The sequence below is a fragment of the Dasypus novemcinctus genome, chromosome 18 (assembly GCF_030445035.2).
Source record: "Dasypus novemcinctus isolate mDasNov1 chromosome 18, mDasNov1.1.hap2, whole genome shotgun sequence".
In the NCBI taxonomy this organism is placed as follows: Eukaryota; Metazoa; Chordata; class Mammalia; order Cingulata; family Dasypodidae; genus Dasypus; species Dasypus novemcinctus.
Window position 1 is genome coordinate 18,611,254 of NC_080690.1, and position 22,677 is coordinate 18,633,930.

At 43.9% G+C, this 22,677-nt stretch overlaps 1 protein-coding gene across 2 annotated transcripts in view; it reads right to left on the reverse strand.

Moving 5' to 3' along the window:
• Positions 1-5,504: 5,504 nt before the first annotated feature.
• Positions 5,505-22,677, reverse strand: part of ZFHX3 (zinc finger homeobox 3) — a 262,125-nt gene continuing 244,952 nt past the window's right edge. The window contains exons 8-11 of one of the 2 annotated variants that reach the window (XR_009181527.2): positions 21,355-21,457; positions 14,626-20,073; positions 13,126-13,262; positions 8,772-10,673 (exon numbers count right to left, since the gene is read on the reverse strand). Coding sequence is in view for 1 of the 2 variants with exons in the window: in XM_058279776.1 (XP_058135759.1) it covers positions 9,022-10,673; positions 14,626-20,073; positions 21,355-21,457 (7,203 nt within the window). In the remaining variant the exon portion in view is untranslated. Of the gene's footprint in view, positions 10,674-13,125; positions 13,263-14,625; positions 20,074-21,354; positions 21,458-22,677 lie in introns of both variants that reach the window. The other variant, XM_058279776.1, reaches the window with a different exon arrangement.

Here is a 22,677-nt window from a genome sequence, read left to right on the forward strand (position 1 = left end):
AATTTCCAAGCTATGGGTGAGGAACATAAATGGAGCCTAGTGGATTCCCTGAGTTTAGGAGATAAAGCTGAGCTCTGGAAGACCACTAGATTTTACGGGACAGAGAAGAGAGAGTAGCACAGAGAAAGAACTCTGGAAATCTTTACATGGTCCCTTACAAGTACTCTCCTGAGTGCTGATGAGAATTTGAGGAAACTACTTGAGGTTGGAGATGAGAGGGAATAGTACCTGGCACTGACATAGGATAGGAAACATTTCACGTGGCATTTGAGTAGAGTTCTCAGAAGGGTCTTTCTTTAGCAGTAGGGAATATTTAACACTAGATTAAATACTGCTCTGGTCCTGCCTAATGTAAAAGAAAACCTGAAAAGATCAAAATGTTTCCAACTAATTTAAGTGTATCTCAGAATAAAACTTGAGGAAATTTATAGGAACACAAAAATATCCAACATCCAACCAGTTAAAATACACAATGTTTGGTATATAGTCAAAGATTACTAGGCATGCAAAGAGACAGGAGAACACAACCCATTTTGAATCAATTGAAACTAACCCAGAACTGAGATGAAAACTATAATGGCTGAGATTAAAATTAAATACCCTGGATGGGAATAACTGCAGATTAAAAGAAAATATTAGTGGACTTGAAGACCTGAGAATGAAACACACAGGAAAAGGGTTTAAAAACAAAAACAGAGCATCAGTTATTTGTGTGTCAACTTCAAGTGGCCGAAAATACCTATAAATGGAGTCCTTGGGTTGGGGTCAGAGGAAGGTACACAAAATATACTTGAAGAAATAGACTGAGAAATTTCCAATTTTGATGAAAATACTCCATAAATACAAGAAGCTAAATGAACTTCGAGCACAAGAAACATGACTAAAACTGCCCAAAGCTACACTTTAATCAAATTGTAATGTGATAAAACCAGTGACAAAAAGAAAAATCTTAACAGCAACCAGAGGAAAAAAGACATGTATAGAACAAACATAAGGATATCTAAAGCAGTATCCCAAGGCTACATTTCAGAGTTGCTATCTTCAGGGAAAAGGATAAGTCACCCACCACTCATCCTGCATAATTCTTAGTAGCCCTCTGATAACCTTAGCCCCAAGACCATGAATTGGTCCTGATTAAAAATGGACAAAATTCAGATGGGGCCATTGCTTCCTAAAGCTAATGTCATCCTTTAGTTTTTAGGAGCAGAGGCTATCATAGAAACAGTCAAGTCTTTTCTCTGTGCCAATTTAATTTTTACCCATTGCATATGCTTCTTCCAAATGTTCATTTTCCAGCTTACTGGAGTAACAGTACTTTTAAAAACTCTTCTTTTGCTTGGGATGGGGAGATCCTCTTTCTATATTCATTTGTGCATTTTCCCTCTTTCATTTTGTTTCACGTACAGTTTATTCACTCTTAGTCTCATTTAACAGCTCTTAACCTGTTATCTGAACCACTTCAAAATAGGCACAGGTAGGGGGCATATAGTCACAACCTATTCCATTTCCTTTATTCTGGAGTCCCAGACATTTAAGCTGCTCATTCTTCAAGACTTGAAGCAGAAATACATCTACTCTTGCAAACAAAAGTAAATGTCATCCTTTCTTTATGACCAAATTAATCTCGAGGGTTTGGACATCGAATCCTTAAGTTCAAACTCCTGCACTGGTTCATCTTTTGAGCAGAATCTTCCTTAAAGTCTCTGCACCCTCTGGGATATGTACAGACAGGGAAGCACCAGAAATAAATTTATGGCAGAGACTTGATGGGACTTACATTATACAATTGCTGTTCCCAAACCCTCTGTGAAGTAAATTAAGAGTTAGAAAGCTGCAGTCCCATATGCCTATAGCAAAGAAGTAGAGCATTAATATTAATACTGACAGGTAAAACAGTAGCAGCAGATATTTAGTATTCAGTATGTACCAAGTGGTGTTCTAAGTCTTTTACATGTATTAACTTTTTCTATCTTCACAGCAACCCTATGAAGCAAGTACTGTTATCCCCATTTCACAGTGGGACTAAGTAGTCAACAAGGGCACAATGGTGAAGCCAGAATTTGAACAGAGAAGGAATGAATACCGAGCCCACACTCTCAATCAGTTTTCTAAAGTGTCTCTCAGGAAATATAGTGATGGGGAGAAGGAGCACTGGGCAAAGGCTAAAGACATGGTTAGTGTCTTCTCAGTCACTCATTACCTCACTATTCTGAAAATAGAAGATAAATGTCACCCACTCTACCTTTCTTTTTTGGTCATTTTAAGGAACATACAGAAAGTATGTGGTTTTACAACATGTCATTTTACAAGTGTCATGCAAACATAGTGTTACAAAGAGGGTCAAGAGGTAGTAGCATGTAAGGAAGCACAGGGAAGAGGAGTATTTGAGAGTAGGAAGGCAAGGGGGAGCAAGTATTAAAAACCTTTTGGCATTAGAAAGAGGATGCCTTTCTTATTTCCTGCTCCTAGTTGCTTTTGAGCCAGGCTTTCGTTTCTCAGGGCTAAAGGATGTTGGCCCAAGAGGAAGGTACTTCATCTGAAAGATTTCAATCCCATGTTAATAAGGGATTCCAAAATTGAATTAAAGAGCCTCTTCCTCTATCCTATCTTGGATAAGAAATGTAGCAGTCATAAGGGATTGAATTTATTTTTTTGTATGTAAATTAGTAACTTGAGGACTCAGAAGAACCAAGCTAAGATATTTTATCAACAATATGTCTCTATTTGAAGGGAAAGAAAATAAAGCGAAAGGAAGGGACGAAAAGAAATACCTACCTTTACCATGAAGTAAAGAATAACAGAAAGCTACCTCTACTTTAATGGACCTGAGAGCACTATTTCTTCACAACTTTTGCTAGAACCTTGACTGGTCTACCCAGAGGCTGAGTGAGCACATTTATTCTGCTATAATTAAGGATGCAGAGCAGAGCACCATGTACAAACTTCTCTTCCTTCAACTTGACCCTTAAACTGCTTGTATTGTTTTAACTTTAAGTCTAAACTTGTTAAAAGTGAGATATGGAAGGTCATTAGTTTATAACAGAGGCTAGGCACCGAAGACATTTCTTCAAAGCAAAATTAGAAATAGCTATTTAACATGTATCAGCCCCTTAAATATGTTGTCATTTCACATTTTCCAGGGAGAGAAACTATTAATTCCATGGAGATTAATATCCATATCAGCATGATATGGAAGCTAGATTGGAAGACGTCTTTTCCCTTAAAAAAAAAAATTCCAGTAACAGAAAGAGCTTTAGGTCTATTACTCAACCCTCAATGTAAATTTAGGTGCTTAGAGATTCTCTGATACAAAGGGCTCAACTATCCCTAAGGTTTTGTCTCATTTTCCTGTTAAAATTTTATTTGTAGAATTTGAATTGTAGTCACCTTCCTTCAAAGAGCTGAAGCAGCAAAACCTCTCTGCAAAACTAGTTCCATTTAAAACATTCCAATGCCATCCTGCCAGATCCTAAAATAATTATAGCTTAGAAAGGCAGACGTGGCCTTGGGTCTGAACAATTTTTATTGTACTGTACCTGCTCATGGGAAGAAAGATCAGTGACAACTGTGTGCCAAGAACATATACTGAGATAGAAGCCATCTGCTTCTGCAGGAACACTACTCAAAAAGGTACAAAGCAGGGGTGGGGGTGGGGATCGGGGTGGGGGGGTGGGGTTTGATTTGGTAGTTCACAGTTTCATTAGGGACAATGGAAAGTTTGGCTTAGAGGCTCAAGCACCTGCCAGAGAACCAGTGGTCTGGCTCCCATACAAGCTCTGAGGCCTAGAACAAGCTTTACTCTCGGAGCACTAGTTCCCAAATCTGTAATGTCTGGGCCAGTCATAGAATTCTTCGAAATTTTTAGTTAATAGGGTCACTACTCCTTCTTGAATGGCTGCTGCAGGAGCTAAGGAAAAGACTTGGGTGACAATAGCTGTCTAAGCGAACAGAAGAGGGCTTCACAGTTCAACAGGAAAGACCCCTGTTGATCTAAGGCAGATGCCCTGGACCTTGCAAGGACACAGCCAGCCTGCAAAGCCATCCTAGCCCACCTGCTAGAGTTTTGCAAATTATTTATCAGCTGTGGCCTTAAATTAGAGATGAATGGAAGACCTCTGAGCCCAATATTAGATGCGTTCCTTATTAATCAATTTCAGGCATTTTCTTCTGTAAGGGAGGATTTGGCTAAGAGGACTGCAAAGTCTCTTGCAAATAGGAATTACTAATGCTATTACTGTTTTGCAGACTGCTCTTACCTCAAATTTTGCTCTAACAGAGGTTAAGAAAAGTCCTTTGCTAGGAAAGGTAAATTTGGTCAATCATTTGCTTAATTCAACTTACCTGTCATATCCTTTTGTCATAAATACTAGATCCAGTTCCCAGTTCCGAGAAGTTGAACCTACCTCTCTCCTGGCCATTGGCAAAATGTCCTTTGCTTGCAGTCATACCAAGTGTCTAAAATTCTCACATAAACATTTGAATTAAAAGTGTTAAGTGCTATTAGGGGTCTCTGGGGCCAAGTATTCTCCAAACTGCTAGACTTGTCATTCTCAGGTAAATAGGCTAGTCAGTGTCATGGCCCAAACTTGTGGCATTTTCACAAGTGCCAAGTAATGGGAAGTATAAGGGCACTTAGAAATAACAAAGAACTTCTGTACATATTTATATACCTTAGAGTAAGTACTCCCTATACAGACAACCACAAAATACTATTCAAATTTACATTTTGCCAGTCATCAGTGTCTCTTTCCCTCTCTCTCACACACAAAATCTCGTGACAGAAACAAGAACTTTTGCTCATATTTTTTTAATGTATCACAATGAGCAGGAAACATACTTGATGAAATATTTTCAAAGGAGTATATTCAATTACCATCTACAATCAACTTAACTATGACAACAAAGTTTTTGTGACAATTTTTTTTTTTCAGTTTGAAAGTTCCATGTGGTTCTGTTAGTCTCCATGTATTTTGGTACAGTTCGAGATCAGCATTGTTACAGTAACAAAAAAGCTAACAAGACTACATTATAGAAAAACACCAAGAACATCATTTTTGGTTTCACTTGCTCTATTATTTTTTTTTTTTTTTGTACATTGCAAAGGCTGTTCATATACCTCTTCACCTCAGGGTCACGTTCATTTATGCTTTCTTTCCTACCCAAATTTGCCCCCCTCCCCCCAAAGAAAGTAAACAAACAAAAGAATTAGTCAAAGCTTTGTTTCACAGTGGGCAGTATCTCAGCGCCAACAAACCACCAACTCAATTTATGCTTCTATTTAAAATGTTTTATTATTTAAAAAAAATATATGTCCATGAACATCAAGTGCACTGGCTTGGGTCACTGCCTCTCTCCTGCAACTTCCTGCGATGCCTGATAAACTCAGGTTTAAACACATGCCGTCTGTTTTACTTTATTTTCAATCATGTAAAACTTTGGCCACATTCATCTCTTTAAATAGCTCTTAATTAAAGAAAACAAAAAACTTCCTAGACGTATTAAGCTTTTCTTTGTGTTTTTCTTTTCCTTTCTTTTCTTTTTGGAAGGATGGAGGAAGGATGTGTGAAGTAACTCCCATTCTGTGGGTCCATTTTGTGCTATAACTGAATAGTGTCCAGCACTAACCCACACTGTAGAGTATTAAAACAAACAAACAAAAATGACGTATCAATGGAGGTGAAGAACTAATTTTTAAAAATGAGTTGAGATATTCTACTCAGCTACCTACTATTCAGCAGGCAGGAGTAAATTCCCCGAGTGATATCAATTGAAACAGTTGAGCATTGTAGTGAATTTCATGCTTTTTAAATGATACTGGTCATAAATGATACTGATCTTAGCCACAGTGGATGTCGTCAGGCCACAGACATCAAACTGGCACATTTCACCTCTAATTTTCACCATCGCTGACTGCTTTGCTACTTCTGGGTTAATGCTGAGAGTTATTTTTACATGTTTGAATGAACGTATATGTGGGTGGTTTAGTTATAGAGGAAAGCATTAAGTGTACAACCCACTCCAGGTTGAAGCAATCCCATAACCTCTCCGAGGAACACCGGTGGACGTATGCTTTACCAGTCTACCCAACCACCTTGCTATTGCCAAACACACCCACAGGTCAAGGCATGGCATAACAAAACCCTGACAGTCACTCTGCCTCACAGAGGGAGGATGGCATAGTAGCTCAAAACAAAACCAAACTAAACCAAAAAACAAAACAAAACATTGGGAGCATGGCGGGCAAAAATTACAAGGAAATGAATTCAAAGTTGAAGGGGGAGGGAAAGGGGTAGAAATTGCACTATAACCAAGCAATATCATTTTTAAAAACAAAGATTTCAGAAAAGTCCTAGCAGAATTTGACAGGTAAAGCTAGTGTTAATTGTTAATTGGTATCACATAAAGAACCAAAAACAATTTTTTTTCTATATGATACAGACAGAGTAACATACAACAGTTAAATGGCAAAAAATATATATATATATTTCATAGAGTTACAAACAAGATAAAATAATGGAAAACAAAAAACTGTACAACTTTAAAATTTAAAAATGTTCATCTCAAACACAGGGAGAAATACAAGAAGTCTTGTTAAAAGAAAAATAGCCTGTTAAAACACCAAATATTTTGTGTACGTGTTTTTGACACCTTATGCTACAACTGGATACTGGTATGAATAGTTAGATGGTACTCTTTATTATTTCTACTTTAAAAAAAAAAACATTAAAAAAAGGAATTTGCACTGTGCATCAGCCTAGTTAGAAATATGTACAACAGTTCAAGATCTATTCTTTCATTAAACTAAAAACGAATTCATAAAAATAAAACAGTCCCGGCTAAAAAAAAAAAAAAAGAAATCCATTTTCAGATCTTGGAATGCTCCAGTCTTCTGCAAAGTTGATGAGTGGCTTCAGAACTGGGAAAAGAAGCCTGAAAGGTGACCAATGGAACCTGCATTCACAGTCTTCAAAGTTCCCTTTTGAAACATAAAGAAGAGAATGAAGGGGAGAAGGATTTCACACTCTTGGGGCAAGGGGAGATTGTTTCTGTTGATGTTTGGCTATGAAATTGAAACAGCAAAGCATCTATTTGTCTCCAAAATCTACATTTTAGCAGCACAAAGTTTTCCTTTCAAAGTTCAGACCGTTTTTAAGATGAGAAAGGGTGTGTGTTGCGTTGTGCTGTGTGTTACAGGAATACAGGTATTAACATAAAACAAGTGCCTCACATACGGTTCCTTTTTTGCTTTCTGTACATTGCTATCTGCTTCGTTGTTGGCTGCGCTCTGGATCACTCGCCGCTCACTCGCCGCTCAGACTGCCTAACACAAGGACAAAACTTTGAAGTAAAAAATGTGTCTTTTGGTATATGGAACTGTCATTAACAGTTGCCTCTCTACTTGCAGAAGAAGCACGTAACAACCTGGGAATCATTTTGTTTTACTCTTTAAACTAAGTCTTGTTTGTTTAAATCAGAAACAAATTCTCAAGTAACAAGAACCCTTTCCCATATTCTGCATCAGCAGTGAAAGGGTGTGTCTTTGGATTTTATTTTAAAGCATGACATTTCTTTTTATGAGGGAGGGGGGATCCCTAACCAAAAACTTTAGGAAAGAAAACTATACAGCACAATTACACAAGCTGAAACAAATGCTTTAGTTTAGGGAAAGACTATTTGAAGCATTAACCAAATAAGGAGGAAAAGAAGGGGTAAAAAGAAAAGCCAAAGAAAGGATAAATAAAAAATAAATGCACAAGGTTAACAGACATAGGTAACTAGAACTATATGCCTTTAAAAAGTTTCAACTCCCCAACCAAAAATATTCTGTGAGGATCCTAGTGACCCCTAAAACCCTTTGAAATTTTTTCTTTAGTTTTATAAAATAATTCTGCAGCTTCCCTCTAAGAAATGAAGGCAGCTACTTTAAGTGGGAGATTATAGATGGAAGGTGGGAGGAGGAAAGAGAAAGTAGATTTAAGGGACAAAGGGGAGAAAAGCTTAGGCGAATCAACGGATTGCAATCTATCTGCTAGGAATGAACAAGACAACATCAAGTGAGGAGCTGTCAGCTGGACCATACAAAAAGCTAAATGTACACAAAAGGTTTTTTTTTTCCTTTTAAATCTACCATACTGCTTCAGTTCATTTCCAATGCAACAATCTACTCAACACCAAAAATGGTCATATCTATCATAAATACAGAAAGTCAGTTTTTAAAACTTTTTTTAAGCTACAAGTCCTCAACACTCTTTGTGTGTGTGGGTTTTTTTTTTTCTCTGAAAGTGGGAGTGCTTAACTTTTCCCCTTGAAATTGGCTTCAGCAGAAAAGCTATCCTTAAAATCCCCAGAAAGCTAAAGCAGTTCACATTGTTTTTTTTCTCAAATACTTTCTGCCCGTTTTTAAGTTAACAAAACAAAAAAAAAATCTTTTCTGGAACGAAAAAAAATAATATATATATAAAACAATGATTCTGAAAACAGAACAAAGTGTGAGCGATTGACCTGAGAATAAAAAGACATTACATTTCTTTTTTTTCTTTTAGCAAGCCATTGGTATCTGAATGCTAAGATAGCAAGAAATCTAAAACTGTAACAAGGTGGACTGCTTTCCCATACAGTGCATGCCGGGCTCCTCTGTGCTATCAACGTGGGGCGTTTATTGAAAAGGGGCAAATATACAAGGGGTTTAAGCTCCAAAGTCATTAGGGAGGCCCTGCGGACTTCTGTTTCCCAGACCAATAGTACCTTCAAAAGGACACAATGTAACAGGGTTAGGTGTTTTGTTTTGTTTTTAATATATATTAAAAGGAAAAATAAAAGACAATAATGTAAAATCACCGGCATAGATAGGTATATGGGAAAACAACCCACGCTTTTTCTTTTTTTTTCCTTTTTTTTGTTTTTTTGTTTTTTTTTTTTTTTGGTTAGAAGCTTTGGAATTGCAGTTAGTCTATTTTTGAAATTGGTTTGTTATTAATTTTTTTTTTTAATTCATTTGTTTGTATTGTTCATCTTCAAAGCTTACAATCTGAAGGTGTCCGTTCCTACACTGGTCAGACCACTGTCCTTGGGGCAGCTGGGGTCTTTGGGACCCTCCACCGGGCTCGCCGGTCCGTCGGACTTTTGGCTGAGATCCGTGTCAGACTCCTCCGAATAGTCGTCTGTTGGCATCGAGGGCTGAACCCCTGAGGTGCTGCATGAACTTGAGGTAACCGTTGAAGATGAGGAGAGAGGAGGAAAAGAAGGGGGCTTCGCGGCCGAAGCCCGGGAGACCACTTGAGGCCAAGACTTCCTGGAGGCGTGGGGGGCAGCGGAGGGGGGGGCGGCGGCCGACGGGGGAGGGGGGCTGTCGTTTGAGTGAGCGGCAGACTGCGAGGTAGATGCGGTGCTAGGATCGGGGAAGCAGGCAGAGTGAGGTAATAAACTAGGGTGCTCTTTGGCGTTTCTTGCTGCTCTCGTGATTGTTCTGTGTTTGTGCAAGGCCGACTCGAGATGTTGACTCAGAGCTTCCTCCCCACACAGCGCGCTCTCGCACGCCAGGCAGTGGTACGAGCCGCCGCCGCCGCCGCCATTGCCGCCGCCGCCGCCAGTGGGGACGTGAAGCACCATCTCTTGCAGGTTCACCACAGACTGGCCGAAGAAGCAGAGGGACTTCAGGTGGCTCCTCGCTGCCTCCTCGTCGCCGAAGCCCGCCTGGCACTTGCGGCAGACCAACTTGTACTGCACCTTTGGAACAATGAAGGGGTCGTAGAGGGAGTCCGCACTTTTGCTTTCTGCTTCTGGCTCTTCGGGGAGTTTCGGCAGGAGGGGGGACACCTCACGGGGTGCGTTTTTCTGCTCTTCTGGTTTGGGGGATTCTTTGGCAGGGTCTTTGTCTGGGGAAGCAGCCCCCTGAGGGACTGGGGTTTGGCTTGCTTTGGGCTGCTGCTGCTGCACTTTTTGCTGCTGCTGCTGCTGCAGTTGCCGCTGCTGCTGCTGCTGGATCGCCTCCTGCAGACTCTGCTGGTATTGCTGGTACTGCTGCAGTAGGGAGCCTGGGGACAGCCCCATCAGAGCCTGGGACAGCGCGGGGCTGTAGGGAAACAGGCCTTCCATGCCATACATCGGCTGCAGGTACCCACTCTGCAGGGCGCCAGGGATCTGGGGGGCGTAATAAGGAGAAAAGCCTGGTACAAAGTAAGGAAGGAACTGGCTCGTGAGCAACGCCGTGGGGTCGGAAGTCAAGGCAGCCTGCAGGGCCTGCAGTTGTGCAGGGTCCACTGCATACTCCATGGTGGGCAGCGGGGCTGAGATGGTGGCTGCAGCTGCCGTGGGGGCCTCTCCTTTCTCCTTCTTGGGGACAGACAAGGGTTCCCCTTTCCCTTTGTGTGCCTTTTCCTTCTCCTTTACTTTCTCACTGTCTTTGTCCTTGCGCTGCTGCTGCTGTGGCAGGAGCTGTGGTGCAGGTGGTGGCTGGGCTGCTGCTGGCGGCGGCGGCAGAGGCTGCTGCACCTGTGGCTGCTGCTGGGGCTGGGGAGGTGGCTGAGGGGTCATCGCCATGGTGGCTTGTGCTGGGGTCGGGGAGCTCAGCGATGCTGAGGACGGCTTATTTGGTAATCCAGATGTGGGGAGGCCAGGGGAAGGAACTGTTGTGCTGGGCAGACCCATCAAGTTCGGTTTGGGAGACGTTAAAGCTGAAAGGGATAAAGACAGAAAGAGAAATCACGCATCAGTCTGGGAGGGTGAGGCTGAAGCTCGAGATGTTTGACCTGTGACGGTGACATAGAATCTGAGATCTCAAAGTTTAAACTTGAAGGATCCTCTCAAAACCAACCTCTTCAATAGAGATAGCCCTCCAGGCCCAAGTGTGGATACCTGGCATTCTAATCAGGACCCAGTTCTGGGCCCACTACCCTATTTCCTCTTTCCAGCTAAGCAAGTTCCAGCTTCCCATACTTTCCTGCCCAACAAGCCACACCCACTAGTTGACATTTTCTTTGCCATGTACTGCCAGCTACAATTGGCTCTGCGCAATGCAATTAGTCTGGAAGACCCTAAACTAGTGGTTTTCAGCTGGCAGCCATTTGAACCAAAGGTCTTCATGAAAGTGACACAGAAATAATACAGTCACAGCAAGGTCCTACCAGAAGTTGTCTGGAGAAGAGAGGCAACAGGCGACGAGAGCGAAAGCAAAACATTTTGCAAGGCCCCAAGAACAAATGAAAAAGGCTCTACACATGCTCTAACCTAGTTGCTTCAGTAGAATGGAAGCTATAGGAGCATAGAAAGTGAAGAAGGAATGGGAAAGCCTGGAGGGGAGGCATGGAAATAAAAACAATCCATTCAGGGAACACTACTACACTTCCTTGGTGCAACTGATGTACTTCAACAAATCTGCTGAATAATGTAACCATCTAGGGTTAGGATTCTGAAATTGGCTGAAGAACTGGGCTCCTTCACCCGTTTGAATGGCAAGCTCCACATATGTGAGAAGCCAGCCACAGGAAGAGGAGAAAAGCAGTGCCAGGAATTGAACAGCTCAAGTTCCTGGCACCACCAAGTTTCAAGACACTGTGACCTACCCCAAGGCACCACTACTTTTAGGTGGACCTTGTCACCAGGCCCACATGGAGTACAGCCCCATCCTATATCATACACAGCCCTAATTCACTACTACCTGTATAATCTCCACCCACCCCATGGCTCAATATCTTCCCTGACTCAGAGCTATCCCAGTTTCAGCTTTCTAGTTCAGGGTGGTAGAAACAGATGTTGCTGTTGATGGTCCACCAAGCTGTAGGGTGTGTTAGATTAGCAAGGTGGTGGCAAGGGCATCAGAGTAGAGGCAGGGTGTGCTGGATGAAAAGATGAGAAAAGTCAAGAGGTACGAAGAGCTCACAAATTACAAGAGAACACCTCTTCATTCACCACACCCAAGAAACTAGACAGTACTCATCCCTTAACTTCGTAGTTGCTTCTAAAACGTAAAATAAAATTCTACAGCTTCCTCAGTATTTTATCAGGACCACCTTCTGCCAGAAAGCTGGGGTATGGAATTCCATAACATGCTGTCCTCATGAGAAAAAATACTCACAAGCTTTCAATATCTGTCTACAGTGGTGCAGTGATGACGGAACTATTGCATTGCATTTTAAAAGCTTTCAAATTTTAGATGAAGAGCTGCCTCAATTTACCAATCCCAGAAAAATATCCATTAACATTTGAGTAGCCAAGAAGGTCACTTCCCTCAGCATTTCAGAGCATCATTAATTTACTTTTCCAAAGAACCAGAAATGTACTGCTGAGATTAAGTCATCCAGTTTCCTCAAAGCACAGATGGTACTGAAACCAGAGGAGATGTGACTGACTGTACTCAGAGAAATTCAGTAAAAGCTTGTCAGCTACACTGGCACAAGGGAGGTCAAGAGAGAATGGATTACCAGTTCTAAACTCTAAACATAGCTCCTTCTGTTGGCCATAAGGCAATGGAGCCATAGCCAAATGATCATCAGGGCAAGGAAGAAACATCCAGAGATTTCTCTATCCCTATGTTTTCAGCCTTTCAGGAGAAAGATCCAGGTCAGAAAGCCTTCAACTGACTTTCTATATCCTCAATTGATGGTCTACATAAAAGATTCAAATTTAAAGAGATACTTATTGAATCTCTGCTCTTTACCAAGCTGTTTACTAGCCATATTAGACACAGTAGAGCTTAGGACATTCTCACAATTATTTTGGGACATCAGTCTTCTCATCTGTAAGGTCAGAATCAAGCGCATTTTTCCATCCCCCTGACTTAGTCACACACCTCTGGAGTCATACTGACCCGGTGTGGATTGTGGATGACACATCGGCAATGTGACCTTGGGCCCATTGGTTGACATCCTGGAACCTCAGTTTTCTACAATAGATGGTCATAGGGATTAAATGGAAGGCTATGTGGAAAGATCTTAGAATTAGGCTTGACATAGATGCTTCATAAGCACAAGTACCTTCCCTCCCACTCCAGAGCCAGGGCTCCTGAGAACTGCCATATAGTCAGGTAATGGTAACTGGGGCACATCTGGCTGCCTTGAATAATGAACATAGCTTTCTATCTTGAGTCCACTCTAAGTGGTCAGAACCTGAGTAGCACTAAGCATATACCTGTTGACTGACTGGCTCATATTGGGTGTGGTGGAAGGAGCACATAGCACTGGGAGCCAGGAGGCCTGGGTGGGAGCTCTGGCTCCTACCCTAGCTTGTTGAATGGTCTTGACCTCTCTGGGCCTCAGTTTTCTCATCTGTAAAACAAGGGGAATAGATCAGACATTCTTGATTCTATTTTTTTTTTTTTCCACATTTTTATGATACGCTGGGCCTTCCCAAGCTCCTTGACCAAGGTCCTGGGCTGCAGGGTAATTCAGTGCCTTGACACTGTCCATAGCTTATTTCTTGCCTTTCGTCTAGCTGACTCAGCATCATCCTATGACATGACTTGCCAACACATATTCTCTATCTTAATACTTCCTTTTCTTGTGCTCTTTGACTAACAAACTGGGACCAGGAATGCAGTGGTCTCATGTTCTGCAAAACACAGCCAAAACTATAGAACTTGGAATTAATTCAACCAGAAACCAGGACTTCTCTGGGAAGCAGCAGGGCTGCTTCAACCATTGAAGATAAGGAAGCCTCCTTTGGTGAACATGCACTGGTCAATTTGAGCCATGGAGTAAACTTGCTGACTTGTACCTAAGCCTCATGGGATACCAGAGGTGAAAAAGTCCAAGTTAGGAAAGATGGACAGGTCCAGAGAAGAGGGATGAGGAAGAGAAGGGGGAACAAGAGAAGTATATAGGAAGAATTACAAAACTCTCTCTTATGTGGAAATATAAGAGTACCAAGTATTTTTTACTCTGAATATGGGGGAAGGGAGAAGGGTCAAAAGGAAGTGAAGGGGTGACTGAGAACCCCTAAAAATACACATTAACATTTTCTCGGTCTGTCTGGAGACTAAGACAGACATATACTTCAGAACCACATTGTTCAATACAAGATTCCTATTCACTACATTCAAGTAGAAAGGCAGTCTTGGTTATTCTGGCTAGAAAAGAACTCTAGGAGTAAGAATCCATTATGCAAAAGCTTCTTCCTAATAGCAGTTCTCCTGCCAGAATAAGTAGCCCTCTCAAAAAAATTCTCATGAACCAGTCTCCATCAGGCATGGCCCAGATTAAGACAGTCAGGTATCTTATATTTGCAATGAATATCTAGATGGGATTGGCATTCCTGCAAGAACTAAGTGGAAGGGTCTATGATAGAAAGCTTCTTTCTTGAAAATATCCCAGGAATTAGTATGCCAGAACCCTCAAGCTCTACTGCACACCCTGGTTGTGATACTGATACTGAACACAAGGCATAAGAGAGGTTTTAGAGGAGAGTGTTCCAACTGGAAGCCCAACCCCAGATCAGCAAGACAAAGAAGCACGTGCACTCTAGCACTAGGAAAACTAAATGGGAGGCAAGTGAAGCTTTGTTGCTGTTAGAGAACTAGAATGGGAAGCTCCTACCTGTCCAACATGGGGAAGACTTGGGTGGTAGCCACACAAGAAAACTCTCACTGGGTAGCTACTTAAGGCTGGTAGAATCCCCTAGAGCTGAACCCACCTGTGTTGGATGGAGTAAAGCCTGGCAAGGAGGGACTGCTGAGGCCGGGGAGCAACACTGGAGGTATGCCCTGGAGCGCTGGATATGCTGAAGGAAGGTTAAGGGCCTGAAGAGGGGCGTTGTCAAACATCCCTTGCTGCTGAGCTGCCAGTCCAAGGACCTCATTGGCCTTTTTAATCCGGTCCAACTCTTGTTGAGCCATCAGCTGACGTACAGTAGCTGGGTCAAAGTATTCTTTCTCTTTGTCCAATTGGCTTCCAATGGTGTCTTTAACTTTGGAGATATGCTGTTGGGAAAAGATATGGTCACGTACAGACAGCCGAGCGCTGTACTTGATGCCACACAAAGTGCACTCTGTTTTGGGTCCCTCGTAACTCGTTTGGTTTATACCAAAATGCTTGGCCATGCTTAACTTGGACTTCTTTTCTTTTGCCCGGGCATTCTGGAACCAGACCTGAACAACTCTCTTTGGCAGTCCAATATCATTGCCCAGGACTTCACACTCTAGCATGGTGGGTGTCCTGTAGTCATTAAAGCATGACTTGAGGACCTTCAGCTGCAGATTAGTCATCTGGGTACGAAAACGTTTCTGCCCCGGCCGATCCCCACTGTCTCCAGATTTGCCTGCAGACCCACTTGCACCAGGACTTGGGGAGCAGGGATCTGCAAGGCTTGAGGTTTCACTGTAATCTACTGTGCCTTCATTATCATATTCCTTGCTATAAAAGCTCGGGGCTGGGCTGACCAGACCAGATGACAACCGATCATCATACTCAGACATTGCCATCATGGCTGCTTTGGTCAGCCCTTCATTGGGTGCTGAAGATGATTTGGTTTCTGTTGTTATTCCCGTTGCACTGTCATTATCTGCATTGCCCTCGTCCCCAGTGGTGGTATCTGTGATTGCTGTGTTGACAGAGGAACAGTCATCATTGTCCAGTTTAGTTTGGTCAAAATTTAGATTAACTGAGGACATGGAAGGACTTTCAAAGTCTTCAATCCCTTCTACCTTGATGGAGGAAGGGCTAAGAAGAGTTCTGGGAGACAATTCCATGGTTTTGCTAACAGGTGAGAGGGGAACACCCTGGCCATCACTACTGCTTGGGGGTATGTGGGAAAAGCTAGTGCCATCAAAAATGTCCCCTTTCATTTGCAGGCCCCCATCACAGTCTAATAGCATTGCTGACAGCGTTAGGTTGTAGCCAGCTCTCTTGGCTTCATGCCAATGACGGGACCGGATATGAGCCTCAAGGGCAGTCTTGGCTTTGAAGAGTGCTCTGCAAAAAGGACACCTCCTGTGGGCCTGTGCTGGGCCCACAGCCCGGAACTGTCCTTTCCTTTCCCGAGCACGGGTGTTCTGAAACCAGACTTGCACCACACGTTTCTTCAAGCCCACCTCATGCGCAATGTGATCCAGCATCTTCCGAGTTGGATTGGAGTCCAGTAGGTACTTTTGGTAGAGAATTTCTAGCTGTTCCGGTGTAATAGTTGTCCTCAAACGCTTGTCTCTTTGAGGTTCCTCTCCTCCTGTGCCACTGTCATTTTCTCCAGGGCTTGCGCTGGCCTTTTCCTCCAGTTTCCTCTTCAGAGTGTTCATTGTGGAGGTTGGAGTTGAAGGAGAAGTGGCTGAGCTTGCTGGAATCTGAGGTATGGCCCCAGAGAGCAGCTGACTCGCTAGGAGTGGGTTACTAGGGTCAAACAGCATAAAAGGCATATCCAGTGACCTGTCCAAAAACTGGGGGTGGATGAACTGGTTCTGTGCACTGAGGAAGTGAAGCTGCTGATGTTCCTGCCAGTGCTCAAATGATGGGAATGCCAGTTTACACTGGTCACACTGGTAGGGGATTAGCTGAGGAGGTAGGTTTGCCAACTGTTGAGGAGTTGATGTGTGGAGGGGCTTGAGGGGCAGGTGGGAGAGCTGGGAAGGACTAGGGCTTGACTGTGGTAAGGGGCACTGAGGGGGGGGTGCTTGTGGAGGAGGCTGTGGTAATGAAGGGGGAGAGGCCAGCTGAGAGAGCTTTTGCTGGGATGCATTTGTCTTCTGCTCGGGCTGGTCTTGCTGCTGCAGCTCTGGCTTTGGTTGTCCTTGCTTTTCTTGGGTTTGGTTTGGCTGTGCACTAGGAGGTTCAGCCTGCTTTGGTTTCTCATCACACACCTCTGTTTTTGAACCAAAGGTAGCCAAGTCGTCACCTTCTGCTGTAAGTTGCGAGAAAGCAGAGGAAGCTGTATTGGCTGATGGCCCTGGGGCACTGTAGGCCTGTGAGGGCATTGGGGTGCTGCAGGAAGAGCTGGTGGGGGTCAGGATTTCCATGGCATCCATGGAATCCTCATTTTGGCTATCATCCTGGCCCTCCTCATCCTCATCCTTGTAACACAGCTTCTTCTGGTGCTTGATGAGATCAAAGATCCGCTGAAACACCAGGCTACATTTTTTGCACTGGTAATTCAAGTTGCTCGTGCGAATATACCTATCATTTGTAAGTTCACGCCGCTCTCCATCTTTGCCCTCTCCCTGATTCTCATAATTTTTCCTGGCCTTCTGACGGGCATTTTGAAACCATACAACGATGACCCGGGTTGGAAGGTTCAATAAATTAGAGAGTTGCTCAAATTCATCATCCTTAGGGTAAGCATTAGCATCAAAAAAGTCCTGTAGGACCCTCAGCTGGTAGTCAGTAAATCTTGTTCTTGAAGACCTCTTGCTTCCCCAGTACTCCTGCTTCTGCGGTTCTGGCGAAGGGGGCCGGGAGTCAATCTTGAGCTCCTCCAGGCTGGTGATGGGAGGATTGCTGAAGTTGTAAGGGGAGTCCTTGTTACGCTGTCGCTCTTTGAAGAGAGTATTTCTGAACCAGTGCTTGATCACTTTCTGGGGCAACCCTGACTTGTCTGCCATCTCTTTGATCTGCTCCTCACTGGGGGAGTTGTTAATATCAAAATATTGCCGCAGGACTCGGAGCTGGTCATCTGTGATCCTGGTTCGAGGCCTCTTGTTCTGCTGCTGGAGTAAGCTTGGATTGAGCTGATGCTGGTACAGCTGGGCCAGGTCCGCAGGCAGAGGTTCCACAGGGCCGAGCTGAGGTGGCAGCTGGGCCGGCAAGGTCTGCAGTGGCATTGTCTGCATCATCAGTGGTGAGAAGATGGGCAGCTCCATGGGCATGGAGAGCTGGGTGAGGGGAACGGATGGCTGGGCCGGTGCAATTGTAGGAGAAGTGATGGGGGGGGCCGAAGCAGGAATGGCTGGCGTGGAAGCTGGCTGAGGGGGAGCTGCAGGAAGAGGAGGTGGAGGCGGTGGAGGGGGAGGTGGCGGCGGCTCTGGGGTCTGGGGCCTCAGGGGATACAGTTTATCATAGTGCTCTCTGTACTGTTTGGCAAACCTCTCCAGCTGTTTAAAGGGAAAGTAATTTTGGTGAACATGCTCTTGATGACTCTTTAAAATTAAGATGTTGGAAAAGAACTTGCCACAGGAGTCACACTCAAGCTTTTCCAAATTCTCTCCCTGCTCTGTCTTCCCATTCTTCTTTTGCACCTTCTGTTTATTCTCATTGTACTGAATGACCAGCTCAAAGCCAAAGTTCTCCAGCAAGGCCTTGGTGGAGTTCCCTCTGGCATCTGAGGCAATGCGTGGAGGCAGCATGGAAGGCTCAGAACTACTCCCTGGTGCCAGTTCCTTCTTCTCTTTGGCCTTCAGGCCATCTGGCAGCGATTCCTTCGGTCCGGGGTTGCTTTCTCCACACTCAGCATTGTCCCTCTCTCTCTGGCTTTCTTTTTCCTTTTCTTTGATGACCAATTTGTTTTTCTTTTCAAGGTGCTGGCTTGGCTGATGGAGGGCAGAGTGACCCTGGGGCGCAGAGAGCTGGCTCTGCTGCTGCTGCTGCAGGATCTGTTGGTGGCTCTGCTGCGGGATCTGAACCTGAGCTTTTAAATCATCCAGCAGGCCTGGGCCAGTCCCAGTCAGAGTCAGTGCCCCACTGGTCACTGGCAAGCTTACCTCTGGGTTGAGTTGAAACTCAGTACTGGGGATATAGAAGGGGAAAAGGAGATGCTGCTGCTGCTGCAGCTGCAGCAGGGTCTCGGTGGTCATGGGGAAGTGAGGAAGGAGGGTGGGATTAAACAGCTGAGACTGGATCAGGGCAGCCTGCTGCTGCAGCTCCTGCTGCAAATGAGCTTGAACTTGTGCCTGGGCCTGGGCCAGGGTCTGTGCTTGCTGCTGCTGCTGCTGCTGCTGCTGCTGCTGCTGCTGCTGCTGCTGCCTGGAAGCAATCATATCTGCCAGCTTCTTCCGATTGACCTCCTTGGGCTCCGAAGAGGAAGTGATGCTGGCACTGATGGGATTTCCGAGGGGTGGCATCACTGCACTTTCAGTGGGCACTTGGCTCATTAAGTTGGAACTTGGAGTGATGCCAGCACTGCTTGGATTGGTGGTGGTAAAGGTATGACTGCCACTGGTGCTCACAGGACTTGGGGTGGAGGAGCTCAGGGAGATACTGCTGCTATTCCCAGTTCCATTGCTATTGCCACTTGCAGCCTCCAGTTTGGCTGCTCGGGCCTTGGTTTGATGCAACACAGACCTCATGTGGATCTCCAAAGTGGAACTCTGGCTATAGGCCACATTACAGGTGTTACACTTAAAAGGTTTGTTGTCTGGGCTGCTGGTAGGTTCTGGTTGACCAGTTGCTGATTCTTGAAGGGCTCTCTTTAATTTATGTAGGTGGGAGACAGAATTGTAGTGCACTAGTAGGATGTTCTTTTGAGTGAAAGATTCCTTGCAGACAGTACACTTGTAAGGACGAGAAGGGTCTAGAAATTTCTCCATGGTAAAGTTGGGGCCTTTTCTGAAAGGTAGAGCTCTCTTTGGCTCTGAGCCCGAGTCTTCTTGTACCGACCCAGAGTCACTGCCTGCTGGGCTCTGTTTATCTTCCAAATCACTCTCTTCTTCCTTGTCTTCCTCAACGATTATGGTATGGTCCTCAGCCAGTGTGGGATCTCCCATTGCCAGGAGGTCCCCATTGACCAGAAGGCCACCGTAAAGCTGCTGGATGTCAGCCTCACTCAACTCCAGGTGGCTGGTCTCGAGGTGTTTTTTCAGAGCCTGGAAAGTTCGGAAACTGCGCTGACACAGACAGCACATGGTGGCAGCTCTGATCACATGGTACTGAGAATGAAGCTGCAGTTTTTCAATAGTCTTAAAAGCCAGGCTGCACTGATTACAGCGGTACTTGTACACATGGCGGTCAGAAACGGGCAGCTGCGGCCTCTTGGCGTGAACCTCGTTGAAGTGTGTCTGAAGGGCAGCAGAAGTTTTGAAAACCTGGTTGCACCCCTTCTTCCAGCAGAGGAAGCCTGAGTCTTCTCTCACAGCGCTGGGGTCAGAAGGAGAGGGTTTCAGTTCTCCACTGTGCTCTGCACTCACTGATGGCAAGATGTGCTTTCCCAGATCCTCGGTGGTGTCTGTAAAACACAGCAAGCCGAAAGGTAAAGAAGGCTTTGATTCAAAGACAGCATCCAGAGCTGTCTGCCTAGCAAGGCCCACTAATGTCGAATCTGATGAGGGAAATACCCAATATGACAGAATCTCCCCATGTAGTCCCTACCACATCACCCCCTCCACCTTCTTTTTCTCCTGGAACATATGTTATGAACGCAGTGCACGCAAACAGAAATGTACGTAATAGGCCTGGTCAGTACCATGGATCTAAAAGTCTCTTAAACAATACTTAAGTACTTGGCTTGGTATCCTCAATTTCTCAAGAAGTGGTTTAAAAGATTACTACTGATCCTAGACTGGTTTCTCCGTATCACTTTTCTGTTTCTTATATACTAAAAGCACAGTGGATCTGAACCATAGAATGTGTGAATTAATGCTGTCCTAAATTGTGGGGAATTTACAAGAATTGCTATCTATTGTAATATAAGAAATTTTGGGGTATATTTTTTAAGCATTTAGTTTCTTGTTATAACATGACTTGTGAGTATCATCTCTATCCAATAAGCAATAAACATTCAGGCAACCAGTTATTAAAATATATTAACTTATTTTTTCCCTACAATGAGATAATCACACCTATAAATTACCCTCACCCTCTTTCAGGTTGGCTGGCTACTGTCTAATATGGAAAAATACAAGGGAAGAGGCTGGGCAGTGGTGTGGCTGAATTCTTCCCAACTTAAATCTGAAGAGCCTCATAAATGGAGATCTACTGATCCATCTACCATGTGGCACTAGCAATACACACATCCACAACAATGTTCTTTCCAAATGCACCTCTATGCTTTATCCTAAGGCAGTTCAGACTAGAGAAGAAGTCTGTGCAGAGGCAGCTCCTAGAAAGACAACTAATTCAGCAATCACCCCCCCCCATCCCCATTCCACAACTCCCTAATAATTAGCTCCTCAAAGATGGAGTGTTTAGCAGCTGAGGATGGTGGCTCTACTGACTGAATCTCTGGTAATTCACTCCCTAACTGTTTAGTCCAATGGGACATGTGGTCCATACCAAAATGTCACTGGTTCTGACACTTCCTTTCATCTTTAAACCATATGAATAATATGCAAATACATGCCAAGAGACAAAGTATAAAATAGCTAACCACAGTGCCCTTCCATCTACTGATCAGCTTTATTTGGCTTAGATATATTGTAAAGAATGCTTGAAACCCTTCTCTGTGAAAATTTTGGCCCACGATTTCTTTTTGTTTCAATTCTCAGGGGTCAAGAATAAGGATACTAACCAGGCTGCTTTCCTGCCTCCTCCAAATTGGAATTTCCATCTCGATCTGTAACAGCTGCTGGGAGGAACATGCTGCTGGGCATCACCATCTCAGGGGTGGTCACCTGAGAAGTAAGAGAAAGAGAAATGAAGAGAGTCAAATGGAGGGGAAAGAGACACAAAATAGGGAAATGTTTAAAAATTATTTAATAAGCAAAATTAGCCTTCACCAGTGTAAAGCCGGAGGTGTCACTTTTCATAGCTCAGTGAAGATTCATGTTTATTAGACAAAGCTCACATCACTCAAAAGTGTTTCTACGGTTACATTCTGGACATAATTAGCAGTGCACACTTGAAGAATAATCTTATTATTAATATTTTTCCCTTATGCAGAATTTTGACTTTGATCACTGACAATGTTTTGTCATGGGCTGTGAAACTTCTTGTGCAACCAATTAGGTAGATAAGTTGAAAGGCCCACCTTAAGCTGCTGAAAACATAATAAGGGCCCTAATTAAATCATACCTAGTAAAGTACACTGTAATCTTGAAGCAGGGAGCATTGTAGTACTGTTTTCAAAATGTATTCAGGCAAGAAGAGGAGGGGAATAGGAGTGAAAGAAAGGGTAAGAATAAGAAGAGAGGAGAACAAAGGGAAGGCTAAGGACATGTAGACACACTGGCAGATTTTCCAGGAAACAACATTTTGTAACCCTTTATAAGCTGAGATCAAGTGCAGACAAGGATTCCTTGTGACTCACTTAAGCCAGGATTTTTTTTTCTGGCATTTCTGCCCAAGGTACCCAACAGCAGAGGGAACCTCTTGGCCACCCACAGAGGGTGTTTGCACAGTATTCTATACAGGGCACCCCCCATCTTGACTACAAACATCGTTCCCTAATTCAGCGATTCCAGCATAAGCCTGGACCACAGTAGCTACACTTTAAGGTTCGCTCCTCAGACATTTCTCCAGGCTTCCCTACCATCTAGCCAGAAACCTGCCCAAACAAGTTCTCCTTTGCGCTGTGAATGCAATAAGCAGAACCTCAAGGTCCAGTATAAGGATAAAGAGCCCCTAGTTTAAAAAGAAGCAATATTCCTTTGCCTTCTATGGGGTGGGAAGGAAGGTGGGTGTTAGTACCAAATAAATTAAAAATCCTCTCTCATTTGACGATAGCCTGAAAAACAAACTGTTTCTGGGATTACAGAGACAGCAATTACAGTCACCACTAACCTTTCTACTTGACACCCAGTCTTCCTTGGAGGCATTATTTTTTTCCATCAAACACAACTTTGCCAAAATATCTTCACTTGCTATTGCAAAGACTGAAACACCTAGATTTCTT